Source organism: Molossus molossus, unplaced genomic scaffold (assembly GCF_014108415.1).
Source record: "Molossus molossus isolate mMolMol1 unplaced genomic scaffold, mMolMol1.p scaffold_m16_p_1, whole genome shotgun sequence".
In the NCBI taxonomy this organism is placed as follows: Eukaryota; Metazoa; Chordata; class Mammalia; order Chiroptera; family Molossidae; genus Molossus; species Molossus molossus.
This window is the reverse complement of record NW_023425344.1, coordinates 53,527,420-53,551,414: the sequence shown is the minus strand read 5'-3', so window position 1 is coordinate 53,551,414 and position 23,995 is coordinate 53,527,420. Positions and strand designations below refer to the sequence as shown.

Genomic DNA, 23,995 nt, shown 5'->3' with positions numbered 1-23,995 from the left:
CCAACATTTAGAGGTCAAAGAGCTGCAGAAATTGCAGTGAAGAAAACTTAGGAGATACAGCCATCAGATTGGAGAAAAATCCAAAAGCCAAGTAGAAAAATGTTTCAAGGGAAAGAGAGTGATCAATTGTGTCTGATTCTACTGAGAGAAATCAAGTAAGCCAAAGACTGATAAATGACTACTGGATTTTGCAGCATAAAGGTCATAGGTAATCTTGACTAGAGATCACCCTGAATGTTTGTTTGCCTAACTTGTACTTTCAAGAAGCAAAAACTGTTTAAAATCTCCAATTTACTGATGTCAATTTATCCTTGTGTTTCCAATTATTTATACATATATATATTTCAATGAAACATCGTTTGGCTTGTAAATTTGTCTAACAGTTTTATCTTCACTAAATTTACCTCTTAACACAAAAAAAAAGTTTATTTTTCTCATATAATGCTTTCATATTGAATTTCTCTTTATCTTATTATGATATCTAAATTAATACTTTCAGAAGTACAACGAAATCAGATGAAATCCACAGATGTCACAACAGATTTGAAAGAAAAATGTCAAGTACTATGTAAAGAAATTATCTTCAGGTATTTATAAATAAGCAGGTAAGAAAAGGGAAACATTTGAAGATACTTTATTTATATGATAATAAAATTACACATAAAAGTCTTCATCATTTTATTAATTCATTAAAAGTACTAGTCATTTAGAATTAAAGGGACAATTTCACACCAGACCATAAAGACATATTTTGTCTTCTTCTCTTCACCCTGTAATAGGAACAAATACATATTAAGTACTAATTAAATGAATAGGTGCAGAAGGTAAGTGGTTCTATTATTTTATATCAGAGAAATATTCCATAGATAGGAACCTCTTCTGATGGCATTCTCTGAAGCCTTTGAAATAACCTCAAAGAATTTTGAGTTAGTTGAGTCAATAATTAACATTGTGGGCATAGTTTTCTTTCAGTATCTTTAAAATAAAGGTTTTTTTATGGAATTGCATTTCTTTGACAAGAAAAGCATTTAATGGTAGTTTTTGGGATGTATTTCACTATAGACTGATATATATTTAGAGAATCAACATTATTTAGCCTTGTCTGAATTTTTTGTTACCTGAAGTAATTTAAACTCCCAAAGCAGCACGAGTTTTTGATATCAGTTTTGGACCCTTCAAATTAAGAACAAATAAAAATCATTAGATAAAGAAATGGATGATTATGTCTGTAATACAGTTAATTCTCCACTATCCAAGGGTGAATTTGCAGATTTATAGATAAACTAAGTTAAAAATGAAGATGTACATTTCTGATGCCAACCAACTGGAACAATGGAAGCCAGAGAGAGAAAAAAATCTACTCTCATCAATAGTAGATTCATACTGATAAATGTACACACTCAAACACATTTAATTATAATATCTATTGAAAACTCAACATTTATAAATATTATCTACCTTTGGAATTTATATTAAAAAATCTAAACTTTTACACTAGGAAACAGATAAAGTTTGGCAAAAAGGCTAAATTATCTACTATATTTTCAAAATATAGTGATGCTATATTTAAATATGTTTAATAATACAAAGGAAAGGCTTACAAAATGTAGCCAGTTACAAATTCAGCTAAAATTGCTAAATAATTAGATTAAGATAATTCCTAACTACTACTCTGTTGATATTCAAAGTCATGCTTCCACATGAGTTCAAATATATTTTCTATAAATATTACCCTGGCATCCTGTTTGCACAATTCATTTGCTAATCATCTTTTCAACCCATTTAGTTGAACTGATATATTTTAGATCAGAAACTATCTAAATTATCATCAATTAATTATACATTTACTTTATTGTTTACTAGGAAATACATCAAAATAACTAATTCTCTTAATCTATTCTAAAATTTTACTGCTTCCTAATATTTGGTGAGAAAACTGATTACTTTTTAAATGTCATAGAATTCTTCAATCTATTTCTAAGTGAAATTTAAATCTCTGTGGCATTATTTTAAAGTTATAGATTAGTGGGGTGTTCTTTTCATTATTCATTGCAGAACATGTTGTGCCAAACATTCTGAGTGTGGAAATGAGCGGCGAATACCTCTTCTGCAAAGCAGACTTCCTGTTCTTGACCCTGGCAGCACCTCTCCAGCAGGCCGGAGAAGTCTGCGATGACCGCCTCCAGTTGTTCCTCGGTTATCTGTGGCTTTTGCTTCACAAGGTTAATGAGAAACCTACGATTTAAAACAAAACAAAATACAAGAGAACTCTGTTATGCAATGATATTTCTCGAAAGCCCTCCTAGTAGAGAATTTTCAGAGCCTTAGCAACCCTCTGAAAACCCTCTTTCCACCAACCCTCAGCCAGACTTAGTTCAATCACCTTGTCTCATCCTTTCATCAGAAACACAGTCTAGAAACATGCCAAGTGTTCCGCTGGTCTGCACTTGTGCAGATTATAGAGGAAACATTATTTCATAGTTCCACCATACTTGAATGTAGTGAAATACATTCTTTTCCTTACTTACCTAGACTATTCTTTCCAATTCTCTTTTCTAAATTGTCTTACCCATACTTAAAGACCCAGATTTCTGAACACCTGCCATGCATAATTATAACGCCCTTCCCTGAGCACTGGCAATGCTAACTGTCTGCTCTACTCATTTAGCAATACTTTCACATTGGAATTAATGTCTAATGGAACAATAAGGAAGGCTTGCCGGAAGCGGTAGCATTCTTATTGTAACTTGAAACATGCACCAGATATTAACAGAGAAAAAAGGGAAGACCAAGTTTCCAAAATAAAGGAAGACCATTTACGAAGCAAGCGAGTATTAAAACACATGGGAATTTGCAGATCATGCATTACTGTCACCATTACAGAATGCTTCCCACAATGAATCAAAATGTGCATCCATTTCTTAACACCCACACTTCATGGTTAAATCAAAGATTATAGCTCTTCTCTTCAAAGGGTAAATAATTTAAAAATGATTCAGGGGTGTTTTGGAATGAAAGTACCCACACTTATTGCAAAAATATATCCTAATTCCCCAAAATAAATTGTCCAATGTCCTCAGTCCCGAAATAACATTACCACAACAGTTACAATGGAGACTGGTTTTACCGCCTTACTGAATTTTTCCAAACCTACATCCCAGTGAAACCATGAAGACACAGAGAAAAGCTATTTTGAAAGCCACTTTAAGTGCTTTGGAGAAACAACGTTCTCCTGACGAGCCCAAGAGTGTTGGATGTGGAGCACAGGAATAGCAATTGCTATCTGGTGTTGTTGGTCTTTTCCATGCTAGCAAATAGCAGTTTCTTACTGTTGCTTCATTGTTTGCAGTGCTACACCCTGAGCTTGGCACAGGTCCTTGTGGAAGATGAACTTGTCATCAGAGAATGGTGGAGGGACATATGTTTCATCCACCACCAAGCTGCTGAAGCATGGCCTCCTGTTGGCATAAGAAGAAGTGCAGCACTGTCCAACAGCAGGGTTTATAGGAGTCTCCCCATGCCGGATGCATAATTGTCCAATAATAAGGTCAGCCTGGTTAGGAGGATGAGGAAAAAGAAAGCAAGGGGACTAAGCATTAGCCATAAAATTGATTCAGGTTTCCAGAAAATCGTTGCAATCATTTTTAATGTCTGGTAATTTTTAATGAATATTACAAGAAAATTTGCTGTCCATGTACGATCACATGTTGCTACATTGTAGATTCTTGTTTATCCATTTGTTTGGGATGAATCTCAAGATTTAGTGACAGATGTTCTAGAGGTTATGTTGAAGACAGTCCCTTCAGCTATTTAAAACATGCTTCCTAAGGGGAAAAAGTGTCTGCCCTGACCTAGGCAATCAATACATGGCTCACATTTTCCATGTATATCTGGTTGCATTTTCTATTTTACTTTTGGGATACAGAGAATCACTTTCTGAAGGTAAGAATAGCACAAACTTAGTTGTTTCATATATACACACACCTGTATATAGTCCTAATTGAAAAGAAATAGGGTGTGTGTGTGTGTGTGTGTGTGTGTGTGTGTCTTTAGGGCTTTCTTAATGTATAATCTTCCTACCTTCCACACTTCAGAGATATTTTTAAGCACCTACTAATAACTTGTAATAAGGGCCAACATACTTTGTATGCACTCTATGAACTAGGCTAGTCCTAAGTGAGGCATGTTACCTCATGACAGCCATCTTATGAGGGTGTCATCTTATGAGGGTGTCACAATTTTTATTCTCAAATGCCAGATAAAACAGCTCAAGCTTAGTGAGACAACTAGCTGCCCCAGTGTGACATGACTGACAAGTGCTGAACGTGGGAGGGATTGTAGGCAGGAGCCCTCCAGGACACACTCCTGAGCCAGTACACCATCCTGCATCCCTGCATCCTCCCAACATGTGGACTTCGATAAATGACAACGATGATGCTTATTAACAGGAAGTTCTTTTCCTTCTCATCTCTGGTGAAAAGTTCCAAGACATGAAGACTAACTAGCAAATCACTCTCCATCATCAAAAGAGGAAAAGGGAAAAATGTTGTATACAATTTTGGTCACAATTGTGACGTTAGGGGGAAAAATAATGAAAAAAAATCTTTAGGATACTAGTGACATTAGTCATTTTACCATTGAGAACAAAGGACTTACCCTGCTCTGTACACTATACCCGGTCAAAGGGAGCAAGATCCTAAGATCTTAATAAGATTATACTAAAAGGGTAAAAATATGAGTATGGCTAAAAATAAAATGACTAATTTTAATCCATCAAAGATGAAGCTTTTTTTCCGTCTTTAGCATTAAAGTAAGTATTGAGCGAACAAACAAGGAGTGATGAAGTGAATGATGTGCCGGCCATTCTCTCGCCGCTTCACGGAAAGCTTGCTCGGACCCTGCTGAACAAACCAGTTGCACTTCCAGCAAACATTCCAGAAGGGCAGGAAGCCTGGCCCTCTGCTAACCGTCCAGAGCTGAGTTCTCACCCCACTCCAGCTGGAACTAACTGAAAGAGTCCAATAAAGTCACCCCCACAAGGGTTTTTCCCCTTTCCCCTAACTGGGAATTATGAGGTCATTTTGATCAAGCAGGCCAGGAACAAGATGGAACTGGACAGAACACTCACCGCTGTCTCGCCACAGGCCAGCTGCTTCTCCTCGCTGAGCCGGCAGCAAGTGGCAGCGGCAATGGCCATTTTCCTGGTGTAGGCCATCAGCTCAGGTGGGGTCAGCTGAGGGGCTTTCTTTGTGTAAGCAACGAGAAACCTGAAAGGCATTTTCACCAATTCCTGCTGAATCATTCACCAGTGTTTGGACTCACTTCCCAAAGACCCTCTTTTGGTATCAGAAGACGTGAACTCAGCTCATGTCATCCATGTGGTGTTTGGACTAACTTTGGAGATGCGATTCCTCTAACAACTACCGTTATACTCCCATTATACCAACAAACCACAAGGGAAAACAAACTGAGAAGGTTGACTCCTATTACCAACCTCAGAAGCTTCGTTGCTTTTTAACTTTGATCTTTTGGTGTTTTAGTTAAGACAGACTACGACAGAATGGATATCTTTACTGCAAAAATCGGCACGATTCGGGGGAACCCCAAGCCAGTGCCACAGGAGACTTCACAGGCCATTTGTGCCTCTTCCTCAACTAGGGCATGGGGAGGGCTGCCTTCCCTGGGGGAAACTGATCACATTATACCGACTTCCATCTGAAACAGCTGAAACTAGAGTAGCCATGGGTGACTACAGTAGGTGTATATTTCTCTCACCAGTTCATAATTTTGAATCACTAAAAGTAGTGCTTAAAACAACATACGCATTTTGTAAGTAATATTCTCCCAGTTTCTGGAAGAGGCCACAACTTCGCTTTGCCAACGCTTGGCTCTCCTGGATGTATTTCTCCAGCTCTTCTTCCTGAAAATACAAGCATTATTACATACATTTCTGCTCATCCTGGACACGTACTTTTGTATGTAAAAATTGACCAATAACATTGTATTCTATGATGACGTCAATCTTAGAGAAAGCAAATTTAGAGAGATTTTTTTTTTTTTTTTAATTTAAGATGGCAAAGTTTGAATTGTGAGAATTAAAGCAAGTGGACTTTGGAAAGATTAAGTTTAAAACTTTGTGAATCACCAGTTATTTGATGACAAAATTCAGTCTTTGGATAAAGGATTACAGTTTTTTCTATACAAATTCTTGCTTTTCTGGAATTATTAAAAATTAATATTATTTTTATCCTGTGCATAAAATAACTTTTGGGTAACATTTTTATTTCCAAAGTAGGCCACTAGTTGTTGACAACTAGTTAATAACTACTTAATATCTAGATGACTAGTTAATAGATATAACTAGCTAATGATTGGTTAATAACTAGATGCTTTCAAAGTAACAGCACTTTTTAATGGATAATATCAACCCAGTAATTATCCCCAGAAGTAATTATCCCCTATAGCAATTTACCCCTTTATCCTGGCATTCAAGAGGGTTTTGAGACTGGGAACACTTCTCCAATAACTCCTGATATCCTTTAACAACTCTTAGAATTACTGGGACAGCAAACTTAGTATGTCTTCTTGAATACTCATAAGTAAATCTGAAACATATGTAGGGGGGAAATCATGTTATTAGAATTAAGAGAAAATTTATTCCTTTGTTATATGACAAGGAGAAGTTATAATTCAAATAAATAACCCTGGCAATCAAATATGATTTAAACTATCTGCATGGTAAAACTACTAGTACAAATTATAATACCTCAAATTGTTTTAAAATGGTTCATTTTGTCTTCTTTTGCCTCCATCATTTTGTTTTTTTAATTGTGCTCTTTACATTCATTTATTCAACAAATATTTTTCCAGTGCTGATTCTATGCAAGTATTTTTTAAGCAGCAAATTTTTAATAATGTATAAGATAAAATGTCTGACCTCTCAAAATCATACATTACCAGGAGGCAGAAACAAATAAACAAGAAATAGGTCATCTAATTTTCAGTGAAGAAAAATGAAAGAAGTTTTAAGACAGGGAAAGAGGTGACACCTAAGTTAGAGTGTGTGGTCAAGAAAATTCCCTTTGGGTAGCTCTTTTGGATCAGAATCCTGGGTGAAAGGAGCCACACAAGTATCTGGGGAGAGATCATTCTCAGCTGAAAACATTTCTACTGCAAAGAACCTTTCCAATTGAAGAACTGCTTCTATTACATAAACAATAAGTGGTGGCTGTGTATGGATGTGTAAGTTTAAAGATAATTCTTGAATTTACTAATTGTATTCCCAGGTTATAGAAATAGGTTATGTTAGTTCTGCCACCAATAAGTTGCCAATATGGGTTCTTAAATCTTGACTTTATTCTTATTTGCATAATTTTATATAGCTGTGCAAACAATGTCTGAATGTCTAATTTTAATGTAACAATAGAGTAATATCCTCAGGGAATAGTAAAGAGAAAATTGGACCATTATTTTGATTACTACATTAGAAGCAGACTCTTAAGTTTAGAAAGACCTTTGGAGATCATTAAGTATAATGTCCTAAGAGCTGCACAAATCCTTCCTTTAATAGTGTCCATAGATATACACTGTATAATAAAGGAAAATGTATTAACTGCTTTCTCCCTTAAAGGCAAACAGAATGAGAACAAGTCATATAAATTACATTGCAAAAAACTACTGTACTGCAAATGTCTCTAAATACTTTTTCATTTTCTTACAAAAATAAAACATGAATTCAATAAATAGCAAACTATTCCAATAAAAGTCCTTTTATCTAGCATTAACTATTTCGTTACATTGGGGGGGGGGTTAAAACAAACAAAGTGAAAAAGCACATTCTTAATCAGGAGGCCTTCTAATTACAAAAATATTCACATCCTCTGTGGAAGTTCAATGGTGATCTTCTTATGAGTAACCCATACAGGGATGTCAATGCTTCAGATTCCAGAGAAATTCATACAACATAAAAAAGCAAGCCAGTTAATAATAGTAATGGGGAAAGTCTCATCAATGTAAGATAGATTACATTCCTTATTCTCTAGTTATCTGCTTAAATATATTTTGGCTCAGGACATTCTAGCATTATTCTCCCACACCAAGTTCAAAAACCATAGCCTTCACTCCCCATTTCCACGACACAAACGGTCAGCCACATCATCTTGACTTGTGTGAACATATATTTACAGACTGTGTTTACCTTGCCATAAAGAGGTCTTTTTCTTTTGAAGAAAATTGGTTGAAATCTCTCTCTCCTAAAAACCTATTTAAAGTTGGAGATAAACCTTCAGGTTTGTCGTCATTTTCTGCATGAATTATGCACTGACCAAGTTCAAGCATGGGCAATTTGCAGCACTCTGCTATTTTGCTTGACAGCGTGTCTTGCTGAGAACATATGTAGGACATAACTTTTTCCTGTAATGGAAAAAATAAAGTATACATTTTTAAGGTTTATTCTTTAATGCAGGACTTCAGGGCCAGTTCCAGGAAGGAAGGAAGAAAGGAGGGGTAGAAGGAAGAAAGGAAGGGAAAAGAGGAAAGATTAAAAAAAGAATGAAAGGAAAAGAAAGAAGATATTTTACCTTGTCTCCTATTTTAGTACTTTCTCCTGATTTTGCCTTTCCTCACTCTTTTTCAACTTCTCCTGTTTATTCCATTTTCCTTTTGATAGTTGTCCACTAAAACCTACTCATTTATTTTAACAGTAAGCTTTTTAAAAAAGATAGAAATGTGCCTTCAAACCAAATGACATATACATTTATATTTTTCTATTAATACTGAAATTTTCTGCTAGATACATTTGCTATTGATGTCATAACAGGAAAGCAAACTTTCTGCTCTTTCAACAAAACAATCTGCAGTGACCCACTGTGACCTCCAGAGGGCAGTCTATAGATAATGAAATGACAGTTCTTAGCGCCAGACTTGACACATTCCTGTCACAGGACTGATCATTTTGTGCATTCTCAACAGGCACACTTAGAACCCATTATTCAGTCATTAAAATCCAAATTACATACCATGTTGAATATAATGTTTCCACTTTAAAAGAAAAAGTAGTTATGAGCTCCAAAAATTGAAAAGCTAATTTTAAAAAAAGACCATACAAATTAATAAAATTATCAATTAAAATTAACTGAGAAAATTGACCTCAAAGAAAGATAAAATTTCATTACTGCCCCTTATATGCAGGCAAATACTACTAAGATGAAAAATAAGTAAAGTAAAAAACTCTCCTTTTTTGGCAGCCTTCTCCACCTCCTCACCCAGGATCTCTGCCTGTGCTCAGTGACCTTCACTCTGAAGCCTCTGCAGCCTTGGCGTCTTGCTGCCTTCCAAGACTCTCTTAGCAAATGGCCCCTGAAGTGAACATGTTATCTTCACCTTCAACCTTCTGGAAACCATGCTTAAGCCTCCTTGGAAAAGAAGGTGCACCACAGAGACCAGAGAGGAGCAATTTGGGGATAGACAGGCCTCTCATACAATATCTAGGAAGCCTGGGGTTGGCCAGAATTGACCAATGCCACACTACTTAAATTGTGACTGACTACGGCATGCTCAAAGGATTCTGTTGTGGGGTGGTTTGGTTTTGGTTTCTAATTCTCTATAACCCTTTACTTACACCTCTCTTTGGGATGGCTAGCTTTACCTTGTAGACTAGTTTCTTGTGCTATTTGTGTTGTTTCTTGTGTTACTTTGTTGTATTCAATAACTAAATATGTGACTATATAATAGAGTGCCTCTCAGGTGCCAGGCATTGTGCTGGCAGCCTATGGAGATAACCATAAACAAAAGACAGTCCCTGACCCAAGGAGGTTACCTGTCTTATGACTCCTATCAGCCTATAAATGCCTCGAGGTCAGTTTATGCCTTGATAACAAATGTCCCTCACAGTAGCTATTACATAGAAATTATTTAATATATATTTTTCAAATGAAAGAACAAATGGATGAAAAAACAAATACATTAAAAGTAAAGAATGTGCCCCCCCAAATCCAATGTGGAAGCCTTCTGAGATGGTACCATCTCCTTTAGAAGTAAGAATGAATGGGTGCTGGTCTCACAAGAGAAGAGCATCCTTTAAGTGAAAGGCAGGAGGAGGGTGGGAGCAGGGAGGAGGGGGTCAACAATAAAGATAAAAAATGAAAATAAGAAACAAAAGACAGTTTGTTTCACTAGCATGAAGTCTGTAACTACTCAGTCAGCTAGTTACCATAACCCGTGACCCATTCAAGTCAAATAGCTTCTCCCATTTAGAATGAGAGCAAAAGAAAGAAAGAGGAGTGAAAACATCTCCTTTTCAGGAAGCGAGACTCCTCACCCCATCCTGCAGACACTCCAGCACGTTCCCTCCGCAGCATTCCTCGTGCGTGTGAGCCACGTCCAGCACCAGTTTCTGAATTTCAGTAAAATTAGCTTTGGGAAACTTTTGAGTCAGCTTTGTAATGGTTCTAGAGAGAAAAAAGTAATTAGAAATCCATCTTGGTTATCTATCAAAATTAAACAACGGTTATTGAGGAGAAATATAGTTGCAGTTCCAAAGACAAAGAATTGAAATGTTCTTGTTGTGTAAAAAGGGAAGTGGACGGGGTTACAAGGCTTGTCCTTTCAGCCAGTCTCTCAAGGCAGTGGCTCTGTGAGTGCTGACCTGGCCCCACGTATGGTTTGGAAGTGATTTGTCTTTACCTGAAACCCTTCCTGAGAATTGCAGTGAAATCTAACTTTTAGCTGTTCATCCCTGGTGCTGCGGATAAGCAATTAAGAAATGGAAAAATTCCATGAGAATGACAGCCATTTTGACTTGGGAGGTAAAAAACATACTTCTGAAAATACAGGGAGGGGTACATATGTGGGAATCAAGAAAATGGAGCAAACTAAACATGCAGACATGTCATCATGCCAAGACATGTAGTGTGGCCCAAAAAAGGAGGTAAGAAAGAACAATTACTGTTCCTTCTGCAGATCTCACTGAGTCTGAGAGATGTCCAGGGAAACCCCTGCTCCCTAGGGAGCTGTTGCTACTACAGATGAAGATGGATTTTCTTCGTAAATTCACAGCATTTAAGTTTAATCACTTATGGATATCAAATAACAAATCATTACAATAACATCTAATTTATATTTATCACTAAGATAAATGTAAATAAACCAGTTCATGAATCAATCTTTACGTTTATAACAGAGAGGGTAAAATACAAATCTGACCTCTCCCAAGAAGAAATTTCAGGCAGTCTTAGACCTAACTCCATGACTGAAAACTTTAATCTAGGCTTCCACTGTGTACAATATTCTTACATGTGTCATTTAACAAACAATAAACAAAGAAATAAAATGTGAATGCATATAATGAATATTTTTTGATTAGCAGTTCAGATGTTTTTCTGTACTAGAAATACTTCATCATAAAATTTAAAGAGTATTTTAACCAGTTGTGTAATTTAAAATTTTCTAGCAGTAACATTGAGAAGTAAAATAAAACAGGTTAAATTCACTTTAATATATTTTGATACCACATATAAAAAATATTTTAATACAGAGAAAAGATTGATGATTGCCAGAGGGGAGGGGTGTTGGGGGACTGAGTGAAAAAGGTGAAGGGATGAAGAAGTACAATTGATAGTTACAAAATAGTTACAGGGATGTAAAGTATAGCACAGGGATTATAAACAATAATATTGTAATAACTATGTATGGTGCCAGATGGGTACTTGAAATATCCAGGGTATCACTTTGCAAAGTATGTGATTGTCTAACCACTGTGCTGTACACCTGAAACTAATACAAAATAATATTGAATGTAAACTATAATTGAAAAATAAAAATTTTAATATGCATATTATTTTAATATGTAACCAACATAAAAACCAGTTCATGATATATTGCACATTCTCTTCTTCATACTAAGTCTTTGAAATCTGGTGCACATTTTACACCTTTCACCTGCTCAGGAACTACATGTGCCTAGTGGCTGCCATACGGACAGCACAGCTCTACACCATGGGAGTTCTGGTTTTTATATCTGACTTCAATGTATCATGGTCAGGACACAGACAACTAAAGATCACTGACATAGTAGACAAATGGGTATAATGAAAATAAATCATGACAAGGACCTAGAAAAACTGACTTCTGATGTCCAGCAGTGTGGTCCTGGGTAAAGTACTTTAATTTCTCTGGCCTTCAGGTTACTCATGTGTAAAAATGAAGAGGTTGGACTGTTTATATTATATGCCTCTTCATTGTAACAACAAAGATAGAAGAGATGAAATAGAGGTAGGTGGATGGATTAAATGGTAGGTAGGTAGATAGATAGATAGATAGATAGATAGATAGATAGATAGATAGATAGATGATAGATGATAGATAGATGATGATAGATGATAGATATAGATAGATAGATAGATAGATAGATAGATAGATAGATAGATAGATAGATAGATAGATAGATGATAGATAGATAGATAGATAGATAGAGAGATAGAGAGATAGATAGATCGATCAGACTGATAGACAAAGACAATAGGAAAAGGGAGAAACCAAATATACTATATATAAGAGTTAATGTGATCAATTGAAAATTCCAAATTTGCCTTTGAGCTTTTTAGCAGCTGGGTCAAAAACGCAAAATTTAGTGAGTTACATTGCTTTCATCAATTACAAAAATACATATAGTTCTTCACACACCAAAAATTGTTTTTCTCCTGACACTACATTTTATAGTATGGACTCAAGTGAATATTTTCACAAGAAGCAACAACTGCCATAATGGATTTTATAGCAGACTAAGAAGCAGAATTCACATAAAAAAACTTGTTCTTATGCCAAAAATAGTAAATGACATATCAGTGAAGACTAGTCTATTTTGAAGAGAATCTAGGGAAAAATAGCCTAACTATGAGGTATAATGGATTTCAGTCCAGAAACTTAAAAGTACCTAGAATAGATCATCAATATAAATCTCAGGAGCCTTTTCTAAGTGTTTTCTCATCTAGGTTAACAAATGTGAACCAGCAGAGTGATGTTAGCTTCCTTTCCATCCTAAGATTTCTTGATTCTGAATCACATTAGCTCTCTTCAAAGGAAAATTCATTCTCTACAACGGTGACAAAGAGAAAATGAGCTTAAATTGCAAAATGGTAACACTGCAGACCTCCCTGTCTTGCCTCGACAGAACTTAAACTTACATGGCTCCAAAGGTCCGTGGTCCAAAGTTTTTCATTACTGCACATACATGTTGATTTAACAAGCTGCTTTCTCTTAATTCTTTTGTAATTGATGCTGCCTAAAATTTGAAGAAGCAAAGCATTAAGAAAGCATGTATCTTCTTTTACAAGCTCTAATAATTACCAAAACAACAGATACCGGTAAAATGTGAAACTCAATAAAATAAAGTTCTTACTAAAAATTACAAATGCAATACACTTTTGTAGAACTGTGTTTATTCACTTTTTTAGGTTGGTTTATATGCATCTATGCCAGATAGATTTTTTAAAACTACCTTAAAACGAAAACCTTATAACTTTCATATTTGGGATAATGAATATACAACTGAGATTGAAGTCTGATAATTTATGAAATATCTGGTCGGTCACAAAAAACAAGATTTTATCACAGCCTGACATTCTGGAAATAGTCATAGTTCTTTAAAAAGTTTTGTTGTAGGGCTTCTGGTGGCAAGTAATTAATTGTGGATATTATTCCAGCTCTCTGAACCTAAGAATGCTATTTGCTTCTCTAAGCCTCAATTGTCTTGATTGTTCAATGACAATAATATAGCTGATCCTGGAATAATATGAGTTTGAACTGTGCAGGTCCACTTATATGCAGATTTTATCAATAAATACTTCTACTATTGTTTTATCTGTGGTGAGGAGTCCATGAACGTGCAGGCCTGATCGTGTATGTTGTCCTAATGCCATTTTACCTAGGAAACTTCAACATCTGCGGATTTGGTATCTTGGGGGTCCTAGAACCAATCACCCATGGATACCAAGGGTAGTTAAGATTTGGGGGGAGTCAAAAGTTATACACTGATTTTTGTAGCATGGGAGTTGATATCTCTAGCCTTTGCATTGTTTAAGTGTCAACTGTACTTACACCTCAAATTTGTTTTAAGGATTAAGAGAGAGAGAGTGCATATAAAGCATTTATCATAGTTTCCTCTTCACTGTTTTCTCTTCTTCTACTCCTTCTGTTCTACTCTCACTCCATCTTCTTTAACTTTCTTCCATTACCTCTTACTCCTCTCTTTCACTCATCACCCCCACATTTGGCTTTCTCTATTCCCACCACACTTACTTCCTTAGTAATAAAATAATTTTGGCTGAAGGAAAGAATAAGTGAATGAATAAAAACAAAGCAAATCCATGTTTTTTAGTCCAAAGAGTATCAAACACCTAAAATATACTCTATTTTGGAAATAATATTCCACACACAAGCATATTTCCATTTTTAACTTTGTTTGATTTTAATGAGTCATAGCCAGATGAAAGTATTGGTTCAGATATTCACACAAAAATAATACCTTCATTTGGAAGCATTCAACTGCATTTTCAGCTTTGCAACAGAGTGGAATTATTTTGTCATAGTGAGCAGCCAAAGAAAGAAGTATAGGTGCGTACAGAAAGGGATGCCTCCTTGCTATCTCATAGATGTATCTGGGAAATGAAACAGAACTGTAAGATTTACAAGCACATAAAATAAGACCTGGACTCTGGAATGTGTTTAAAGATTCAGAAAACCATCATATTTTTTCCATGTGCTATCAAAAAATTTCCTCACTAAAAATCCCCAGGGGAAAAAATCTGACAACGAATACCACATTCTAATTTGAGAACAAAATAGGCAGAAATGCTGACTGTGGTTCATATTAAAGTATCCTTTTCAATAAGCCTACTCAGACATGTTTCAAGGGTCAGCAAGGCCAAACCACCACTAAATGGAACAGAATGGGCCCGACCAGTGTGGCTCATTGTATTGAGCATCATCCCATGGACTGAGAGGTCCCAGGTTCATTTCCCGATCAGGACACATGCTCAGGTTGCAGGCTCGATATCCAGTAGGGGGTGTGCAGGAGGCAGCCGATTAATGTTTCTTTCTCACATTAATGTTTCTATTTCTCTTTCCCTTCCTCTCCCTCTAAAAAAAATCAATAAAAACATATTTATAAATACATAAATAAATAAATAAATAAATAAATAAATAAATAAATAAATAAAACAGAATGGTATATTTCTTTTTCTTCATCAGTGCAGAATGGAATTATCCATCTTGGCAGTCTCTAGAGCAGAGATATTCTAAAGACGGGCTCCCCAATTTTCTCGTGTAGGCAGCCACATAGGAGACACAAGAGATTAAGAGTTAGATACAGGCTTTCCTAACAGAGAACCTGGGTTCAAACCCCAGCTTGGGGATGCACTAGCACTGTGCCTTCATCCAGTTGTTCTAACTTCTAAACTTCAGTCTCCTCATCTGCAAAATGAAAAGAGGAAGAGGACAAGCAGACTTCACAGGCTGCTGTGAGTATTGATCTGATCATATGCACCAAGTGTTTATGTGCTTATAACATCCCAACTGCACAATAAATGTCAACCATGTTTGTGTACCTTAAACATTCCTGGATCACGATTTTTTTATTTCAAGTAAATTTGTTCAACACAAAACACCAACTATTTGGCTCTAAAAGGAGTCATTTTGTAAGGTACTGATACATCCTTGTGCAAACTAAAAATTGAGAGATTAGAAGAGAAAATCAAAGTGTATCACAAGAGGCCAAAAGAACACTGGGGCCTGGCGTGTGGTCTCTATTGCAACTGTCTGGCATGCTGTGGAAACAGGCACACTGAGAGTTGTTCAGCTAATTTCCCAGTGCAGGACCCCGGTAGGGCAAATGCCAAACATTCTTTCTACTTCTCCATGTTTTAGAGCACATCTGTAATTAGCAGAAATACTAGATTCTGCTTGATACTGCTCCCTTTTGGGGGGTTTCATCTACCTCTGAATTGGATCCTTACCGGTTCATGAATGTCTCCCTGTTTTCTTCATATTCTTTGCAACTGGTGCTAGGTTCTGGAAGCTGGAACGGTGGGATGGATGCTGGCGAGGCCTTTTTGTGTGCTAGTAAACAATTATGTCTTTCCTCTTCACGTTGGCTGCAGCAGTGTTGAAGTCCATACTTTTCAGAAATCTCCTTCTCATGGCAAATTTCTTCCATAAAGGCAGATAGCTACAAGAAAGGTTTATCTTTAATGAAAGACAACTAACTTTAAAAATCTAGAAAACACATTAAAATTTTTCTAATATTCCAAATCAGGACTGTGTAGACTAAGAAAATAATTTCCCATACAAATTTCAACATATTTAGTTTTAGCCAGATGAAATAGTAGTTTGTTTCATAATTAGGGTAGCTCTAATCACTACTAAGTTATTTTCTATATTGAGATAAAGTAACAATAACTATTACTTACTGATCTTATACATTGGAATATCCTTATACTAGAAAAAGCATTCATTGTTTATCTGAAATTCAAATTTAAGTGGGCTTTATGTTTTGTTATCGTTGCTTGTTTGCTAAATCTGGTAACCCTGTGTGCTATGCACCTTATACACTCCTCAGTGCAGGCCATGTGTAATGAAGCCTCCAAAGCTAGCTCTGGAGCCACATTTAAATCTGGCTGGGTCTGGGTTTCCTTAAGTAAATTACTTAACCTCTCTATGACTCAACTTCCTCAACTAGAAGATTGGCATCTACCTTTTGGATTATCATAAAGATTTAATAAATTTGTGTTTATAGGCAAAGCTGATATTCCGCCAATAAGCCCCAGCCAGGGTCTCTTGGCTCACTGGACATCCATTCTTATTCATCAGTGCTATGCTCTATATCATAAAATATTTTGATTTTTGAAGTGTATGTAACACTCCCTAGAATAGTGCCAGTCACTGTGTGCTTAATAAAAATCAATTCCTATTACTACTATCATATCAATTTCCATGACAATCCTGCAATGGAAGCCATTATTATTCATTATTATTCTTTATTTTATAGATAAGGAAACCAAAGCTCAAAGAAATTAAGAAATATGCCTAGGGTCACCCGGACATTTTTATTTCAGAACCTTAGCTTCTAATCACCATGCTTGTATTGTCTGGGTTTTTTGTTTTGTTTTGTTTTGTTTTTTTAATCCATAGGGTATTTTATTTGAGCAAAAATAGGTTCTAAAAATCATAAGATCAGATAGATTAATAATGATACACATATCAAAATCAGATTAAAAATGTAGGTCATGGTTTTCACTCTTGGCATTAAAGATGTTATAAAGAAAAACAATACCACCAAATATCTCAACATTTACAGACACAGATGTTGTCAAAAGGTCTTTCTCTGACTTCAGCAAAGAGAAACCATCCAAATTTTATTCTTTAACTACTGACATGATTTAACTCTAGTAGATGGTATTACTATTTCTCCTACTGCAGCAACCCCTAGTTTTCTCAAGACCTTTCCCCAACTTTTCTGGAAATGAAATATATTTCCAACCTTCAAATTAAAATGTTATCCTCATAAATATATGTACCAGGTTGGTATATTCATATATATGCTTTCCATTTTCAAGCTAAGCAAAGACATGCATTTAGAGTTGTATTAATGTTATTAAAGCAAAAGACAATCCAACCTAATATCAAGAGAAACAGTGACCTTCCCATGTAGTGTTTGATGCAGAAAACATTGATTTTGACATATATATATTTTTTAATTCAAATACCCTCTGATAATTCATGGTCCAAGAACATTCAAATAATAAATCGAAAAGAAACAGATGTTGAAGATTGGTCTTTAGACGTTATAGCCAATGATGCCACGTTTGCCTAGGATCTCGCCGATATAAAACCACATCCACACCTCAGTGGCCACCAAACCATTCAGCAGAACTTGCTTCACTGTGAGCTGTTTGAAGCCACCAGTCTAAGCACTACTATCTTTTTCAAGCCCCGAATAGCCGCAGGGATCTCAACTGGAGTGGGTGGAATCAGCTCCACCTGGGCATAGTGCCAAAATGTGGCCAGTCGTGGTTTCGAGTTAGTCACAGCTGTGTTGACCAAGTGGTTCCGCCCAAACTGGGCCATGGCTCCGGGACGGACACTGCACCTGAACGGTCGGCTGAATGTGTATTGTCTCTTTAAAATAGACACTCATTGTTTTCTCTTCTACCCTCTTCAGCAATTCAGAATTAATCTAATGCCTCTTCCATACAATAATTCTTCAAATATTTAAATGTATTTCTTGTGCTATCCCTGTATCTTCTCTTCTACATGGTAAATTTTAGTCAAATATCACATCAGTAGTAGTAGTAGTAGTAGTAGTAGTAGTAATTATTCACTCACCTGGTTATCTAGACACCCTGCAGACTGCTCATTGCCAGAAGGTTTCCCAATTACAGGCAATACATCTTTTACCATTTTGTTTACTTCCTGATAAGTGGCTTCTTGAACAAACTGGGCAAAAAATATGGTAGCTCTAAAACAAAAATACATTAGAACACTTAAGAAGCAGACACATCAAACTTTTTTTCTGTTTGGTTTTTATTTTATTTTTTTGTTTGTTTGTTTTCTGTTATGTTGTGACCTATTTAGGGGATGAACTTTGCTAAAAATGCATGTGAAATTAGGTTCTAGCCATCCAGGTAAAATATCAATTGTTCTTTTTTTTCCCTTTCCCTATAAATATATATATATATAATATATATATTATATTTTATATATATATATATATAAAATCAAAATAAGTGAATTTCTCATAACAATGATTTCTCCTTTTTGCAATTCAACTGCAATCGAGGGTATCTGTATTCTTTATGGTTTCTTTTAAATTTAAGTGAAAATTGATCATCAGACTTCTGCCTGTGTCTACTCCCAGCACGATCAAGATCTGATCCAAGATTACAGTGCTCATGGACTGACCCACAGTGTTGCTTTAGCAGGTTTCTGTGTGCAAACAATAGCAATAACACATTCCTTTAAATTCCTCGCTAGAAACTTCAGAAATGTGGAACAGAAAGATAACATTCAGGAGAACAATATACCCTCTAAAATAACAGAAAATCAAATATTTTACCTCTTTTTAGTTACTAGGATTTAAATTGTAATCAGAATAGTGAATATTGCAATATCATCTTATTGGCATTGATGAGAAAAATTCCTGAATTCTTTTTGGTTGCCACTGATCAGATACTAATCTTTGCTTCTAAAATCTGATTTGATTTGTCCCGTGGAATTACAAGGAATCTAGAGGTTAACATCTAAGGCATAGGCTAACAGCTCAACCTCTTCAATATCAACCTGATAGTAAATATAAATAACTTTTCTTGATATTGACTGATTTGCTTTTATACTTTAAAAAACTAATAGGGCTACCCAATTTCATTTAATTACCTATCCAAAAGGATCATTGTTTTGCATGTTTAAAATGAATTTATACAAACAAAACTTACAGGTCAGCTAAATTCACCTCTGCAGAGCATTGGGAAGAATCCAGTATGGAAGCTGGAAAGCAAAATATACTTCATGAGGAATGATGTTTTCCATTGCAACCGGGAAAGTAATCGCTATTACATGTAAACGTATTTAAGTTAGAAGTATACACTTTTAGAAATGAGAAGACATTAGGGATCATCTATCCAGACATCTTAATTTTGTACTTGAGGAAGCTAGAGAGCTAAGAAATAAAGTTAAGAATAATTTATGGTAGACTTAGCACTAAAATTCAGATTTTATATCTTCCAATTGTTTGTTTCTCCCCTGTACTGTGATGCTCTAATAAGCCTGGAAATCAAATGATTAAAAGTATCATTTTTAGCCATCCTTTTGGTGTTTACACCATAGTTTGCTTGCCCATTTGTATCCCAGTCCCACTGTTTCTTCTTCAGACAGTCAAATAATGACCCATTTTTTTTCTGAAATAAAGAATAAAGATGTTACTTATAATTTTTTTTTTTACCAGTCTGAGGGAGTTTTGCATGTAATGGAACCAGGATTATGGTCTGATTGATATATATGTCAAAGTAAATAAGTATATCAATTAAATAAATATTGTACAAAGTATTAATTCAACATGAAGAATACAATCCATTCATAGATAATATTAAGCACTGCCATAATTTTGTAAACCTCTCGTGAAGTTACAAGTTTATTATGCATTTAAAGATATTCACTAATTAAATATTTTTCCCCTGTGTAGAACAGTAAGGGTGATAAATAAAGACAAATGAATAAAAGCAAATTTAAGAATTTTGATATAGAGAAAAAACATAACAGAAAAATACAAAATATCTTACCTATTCCAAATGCATTGTCATGCATTGTTCTGGATTTAGTAACATTTAGTAGGAAAATTAAAAATACCAATACCACCCACTTCATGGTTTTTAGTTATTTCGTTGCTGTTGACAAAGGTCAGGACAGAATATTGAAAATCATGCTGAAATTCTTTTATACCCTTCTCAAGCAATGCCTGTTAACTAGTAATCTTTTATTGGTATATCTGTTACTTTATTTCCTTAGGTTGAAATGGACAACTTGCCAATAATTAACAGCACAGGGATTATTTGTATTTAATGTTCAAGGACACAGGCCTCTTTTGGGTGGAAAAAGAAAAAAAAAAAAAACTTGCAAATTTATCCCATGTTGCAAATATAACAAATATAACAAATATTCTTCTCAAACTACGAAGTATTCAAATAGATGATTTTACCCTAAATTGTACAGTAATTAATTCCTTTCAAATTAAAAAGTTAATGAGGCTATAAAGAGACTATGTTTTGTATGAAATTAAACTAAATTCATTAATTCACTAAACAGTTGAATGCCTACCACATGCCATGCTCTGGACACATTGACCAACTTAGGCTCTCATTAAAGAATCCATTGCTTGCCCTGGCCAGTTTGGCTCAGCGGTTAGAGCGTCGGCCTGCGGTCCAGAGAGACCCGGTTCGGTTCCCGCTAAGGGCACGTACTTCGGTTGCAGTTTGTCCCCGGCCCTGGTTGGTCGTGCGGGTGGCAGCCACTCGATGTGTCCCTTCACGTCGATGTTTCTCACTCTCTTCCTCTCTTTCCCTTCTACTCTATCCTAACAAAAAAATGAAAAAATGTCCTCAAGTGAGGATAAAAAAAAATTAAAAAAAAAAAAAAAAAAGAATCCATTGCTTGATTATTATGTTGCTACTTAGCTCAAAAGTTTTTTTCATCCTGATTTGCATGTCAATAAGGTCCATTTTTAAGTATTTAGTATACTGCATATGGTTTAACATAGAAAACTTAGAGAACAAACCCTGGTGAACCAAGTCCTATAATAATTTTATTTGCTACAAAATAATTTTGCATGTGTGTTAAACTTTGAAGTGGGTCAGCTGCACTGTTCATTTAGCAACACAAAATGATTATGTTAATACTAAATAAAAGACACTTATAAATGCCACCTGATTCTAGGCATTCACCTCATATCTTCCCTATCTATGAGGATTCTCAATCTTGGCTGCATATTAACATCACTTTTTAAATTCTCAGTGTCTAGACTGTATTCCAGACAAATTAAACCAGGATACTTTGGAGTTGGGAACTAAGCATTATTTTTTCTAAAGCTTCCAAGGTGATTAACTATTCTACAGTTAATATTTAAAAATCAAATGAGCTATGGTGGGAAATAAGTGGAGTACATCCTTAAGAAGGAATAATATGCAGCTCTAAAAATACTTTTGGAAAAAAATATGTAATGATATGGCAAAATGCTCAAAGCTGGACAATTTGTTCTCATCATTTCATCAAAAGATTAGCGGGGACATATATAAAAAACCTGGAAAATTACAGAAATTTACAAAATTGTGATTATCTTAACATTGTAGATATAAATAGACACATAACTGTAAGTAATATGTGTACATCAAGCTAGAGGTGCATTGTGACAGTAACCAGCCTCATTCACTGGAATCCCGATGAGACTAAACCAAGAGTAACAACTTGACTGTCAGTCTGGCTCCCTTTTGGTTCTTTCCTCTGATATTGTGCTGGTTCTGTGTCTTCCTTTAATCTGCTTCCATATTCTCCCTTACCAAGCAGACCTCTGCAATCTTCTGCCCTATGATCAGAAGGCAGTGCAGTGTCATGGTTAAAAATGTGGGCTCAGGACCAGGTCTGAATGTTTGCCCCATCACTTATTTGCTACATGACTGGGTGAGTTATTTAATTTCTCTGGGCTTTATTTTCATCATCTGTAAAATAAGAATGGTGAAGGATCTCTTGCATGAGTGAATGAGGATCAAATAAATTAATGGGCATAAGTGGCTCAGAATAAGGCCTTGCGGAGTAGCACGTAGTAGATGGGAGTTTTATTTATTTCATCAAAAATATGAGGTCTGCATACCAGGCACTGTGATTTGATGGGAATAATCAGGAACAAGAAGCGGGCAGCATCCGCTCTTGCTGCATTTATTATCGCATGAGAGAGACAGAGTTATGTCAGCAATCACAAAATGATGTGGTGGCCCTGGCCAGTTTGGCTCAGTGGTTAGAGCGTCGGCCTGTGGCCCCCGAGAGACCCAGGTTTGGTTCCCCATACGGGCGTGTGCTTCGGTTGCGGTTTGTCCCCGGCCCTGGTTGGGTCGTACGGGTGGCAGCCACTCGATGTGTCCCTTTCATATCGATGTTTCTTTCTCTCCTCTCTCTCTCTCTCTCTCTCTCTCTCTCCTGCCTGCTCTATATGAACAACAACAACAAAAAAATGATACGGTGGATGCAGTGATAAGAAGAATGAAAAGAGAAAAACTTGACATCTTTGGAGGGCGTCAGGTAAGCCTTCCTGGAATAAGTAACATCTTGCTGGAGATCCAAAGAAAAATTGGAGGTGAGCCAAATAAAGAGGGAGAAAAAAGTGTCCAGACAAATGTAGAAAATTATGGAAACATCCCCTGGTGAGGGCAAGCATGGTGTATATAAAGAACTGGAAAAAAATGCATTTTCAATAAAATACAATGTTGAAAGATGATGAAACTTACTCCATAAAGGAAATTTTCTGCAAAGTTGGCAAGGGCCACCTCTCAAAGACCTTTTAAATCAAATTTACACCTCATCCTAAGATTTGGGATACTACAAAAGAAAGCTAATAAAAATGACATTTGTGCTTTGGAACCATCTCTCTTGGTATAGAAAAGCACAAGATTGTGATAAGGAGATGAGTTAGGAAGTTTTTGCAATAATATGATCCAGTAAGTGGCCTGGATGAGAGTCGTGCTAATGGGAAATGAGAGCTGTAGATGAAGTTAAGTGGTGTGAATGAGATAAAAATCAAAAGAACTTACTGAATACGTGTTCAGTTTTGGATATATCGAGCTCAAGACAGAGTGACCAGTTTACTCAAACAGATGTGGTATATGCCTGTTGACTTAGTGTAATTATTAAGCAGAACATCCTGGTTTGCATGTTGAAGTATCTTTAAGACCTTGAAGTTGAGAAGCTGACCTGCAGTTATAGTGATTCATGCCCTCTAGAACAAGATTGAGGCTGGAGATGGAGATTCAGGAATCATCTTATAGAGTTATTGTAGTTATGTGATTGGAGGAGAAAGAGAGATTGTAGAGAAAAGAGTTACCCAGAGGAAGCCAAATTTTAAGAGACAGCAATAAAGAAGAACTTTGAACCAGAGGTTATCTACTAACTGCAAACAACCCTTGATCTATATGTCATTGCTCAAAGTTTGGTCTAAGTACATAGTTCACATCACATGTTTTTCTATTGCTCGATTTCTGACTCTGTTTACTTTTTCATAAATCTGTGAAACTGCTCAGAAACAGCAAAGCACAGTAAACTGGACTTTGGTATCAGACAGATTATAATCTTGGCTGTGTCAATTATTAGCCATATAACATTAGACAAATAATTTAATCTCTCTGATTCTTAGTTTTCTCATATATATAATGAAAATGATACCTCCCCTGAATATCTTTAAATGTAT

At 35.7% G+C, this 23,995-nt stretch overlaps 1 protein-coding gene across 1 annotated transcript; it reads right to left on the bottom strand.

Annotated features, from left to right (window-relative positions):
* Nucleotides 1–569: 569 nt before the first annotated feature.
* LOC118640877 (alpha fetoprotein) lies at nt 570–20,431 on the bottom strand. The gene is made up of 15 exons (XM_036277930.1): nt 20,328–20,431; nt 19,485–19,536; nt 18,379–18,511; nt 16,011–16,222; nt 14,522–14,654; nt 13,182–13,279; nt 10,319–10,448; nt 8,198–8,412; nt 6,473–6,605; nt 5,823–5,920; nt 5,129–5,267; nt 3,330–3,553; nt 2,103–2,235; nt 1,119–1,173; nt 570–770 (listed from the first exon to the last, which is right to left on the bottom strand). Exons 1-14 carry the CDS (start codon nt 20,410–20,412, stop codon nt 1,129–1,131), a joined length of 1,830 nt encoding a protein of 609 aa, XP_036133823.1. The 5' UTR covers nt 20,413–20,431; the 3' UTR covers nt 570–770; nt 1,119–1,128.
* Between the last annotated feature and the right edge of the window lie 3,564 nt (nt 20,432–23,995).

Excerpts from the sequence above, each read along its gene's own strand:
- LOC118640877 (XM_036277930.1), bottom strand. The coding sequence starts at position 20,412 with ATGAAGTGGGTGGTATTGGTATTTTTAATTTTCCTACTAAATGTTACT. Across the intron at positions 10,449-13,181 it reads CCACGGACCTTTGGAGCCAT|AACCATTACAAAGCTGACTC; the intron begins GTAAGTTTAAGT and ends TTTTCTCTCTAG. Across the intron at positions 2,236-3,329 it reads CTGCAAACAATGAAGCAACA|GTTTCTCATTAACCTTGTGA; the intron begins GTAAGAAACTGC and ends TTTAAATCGTAG.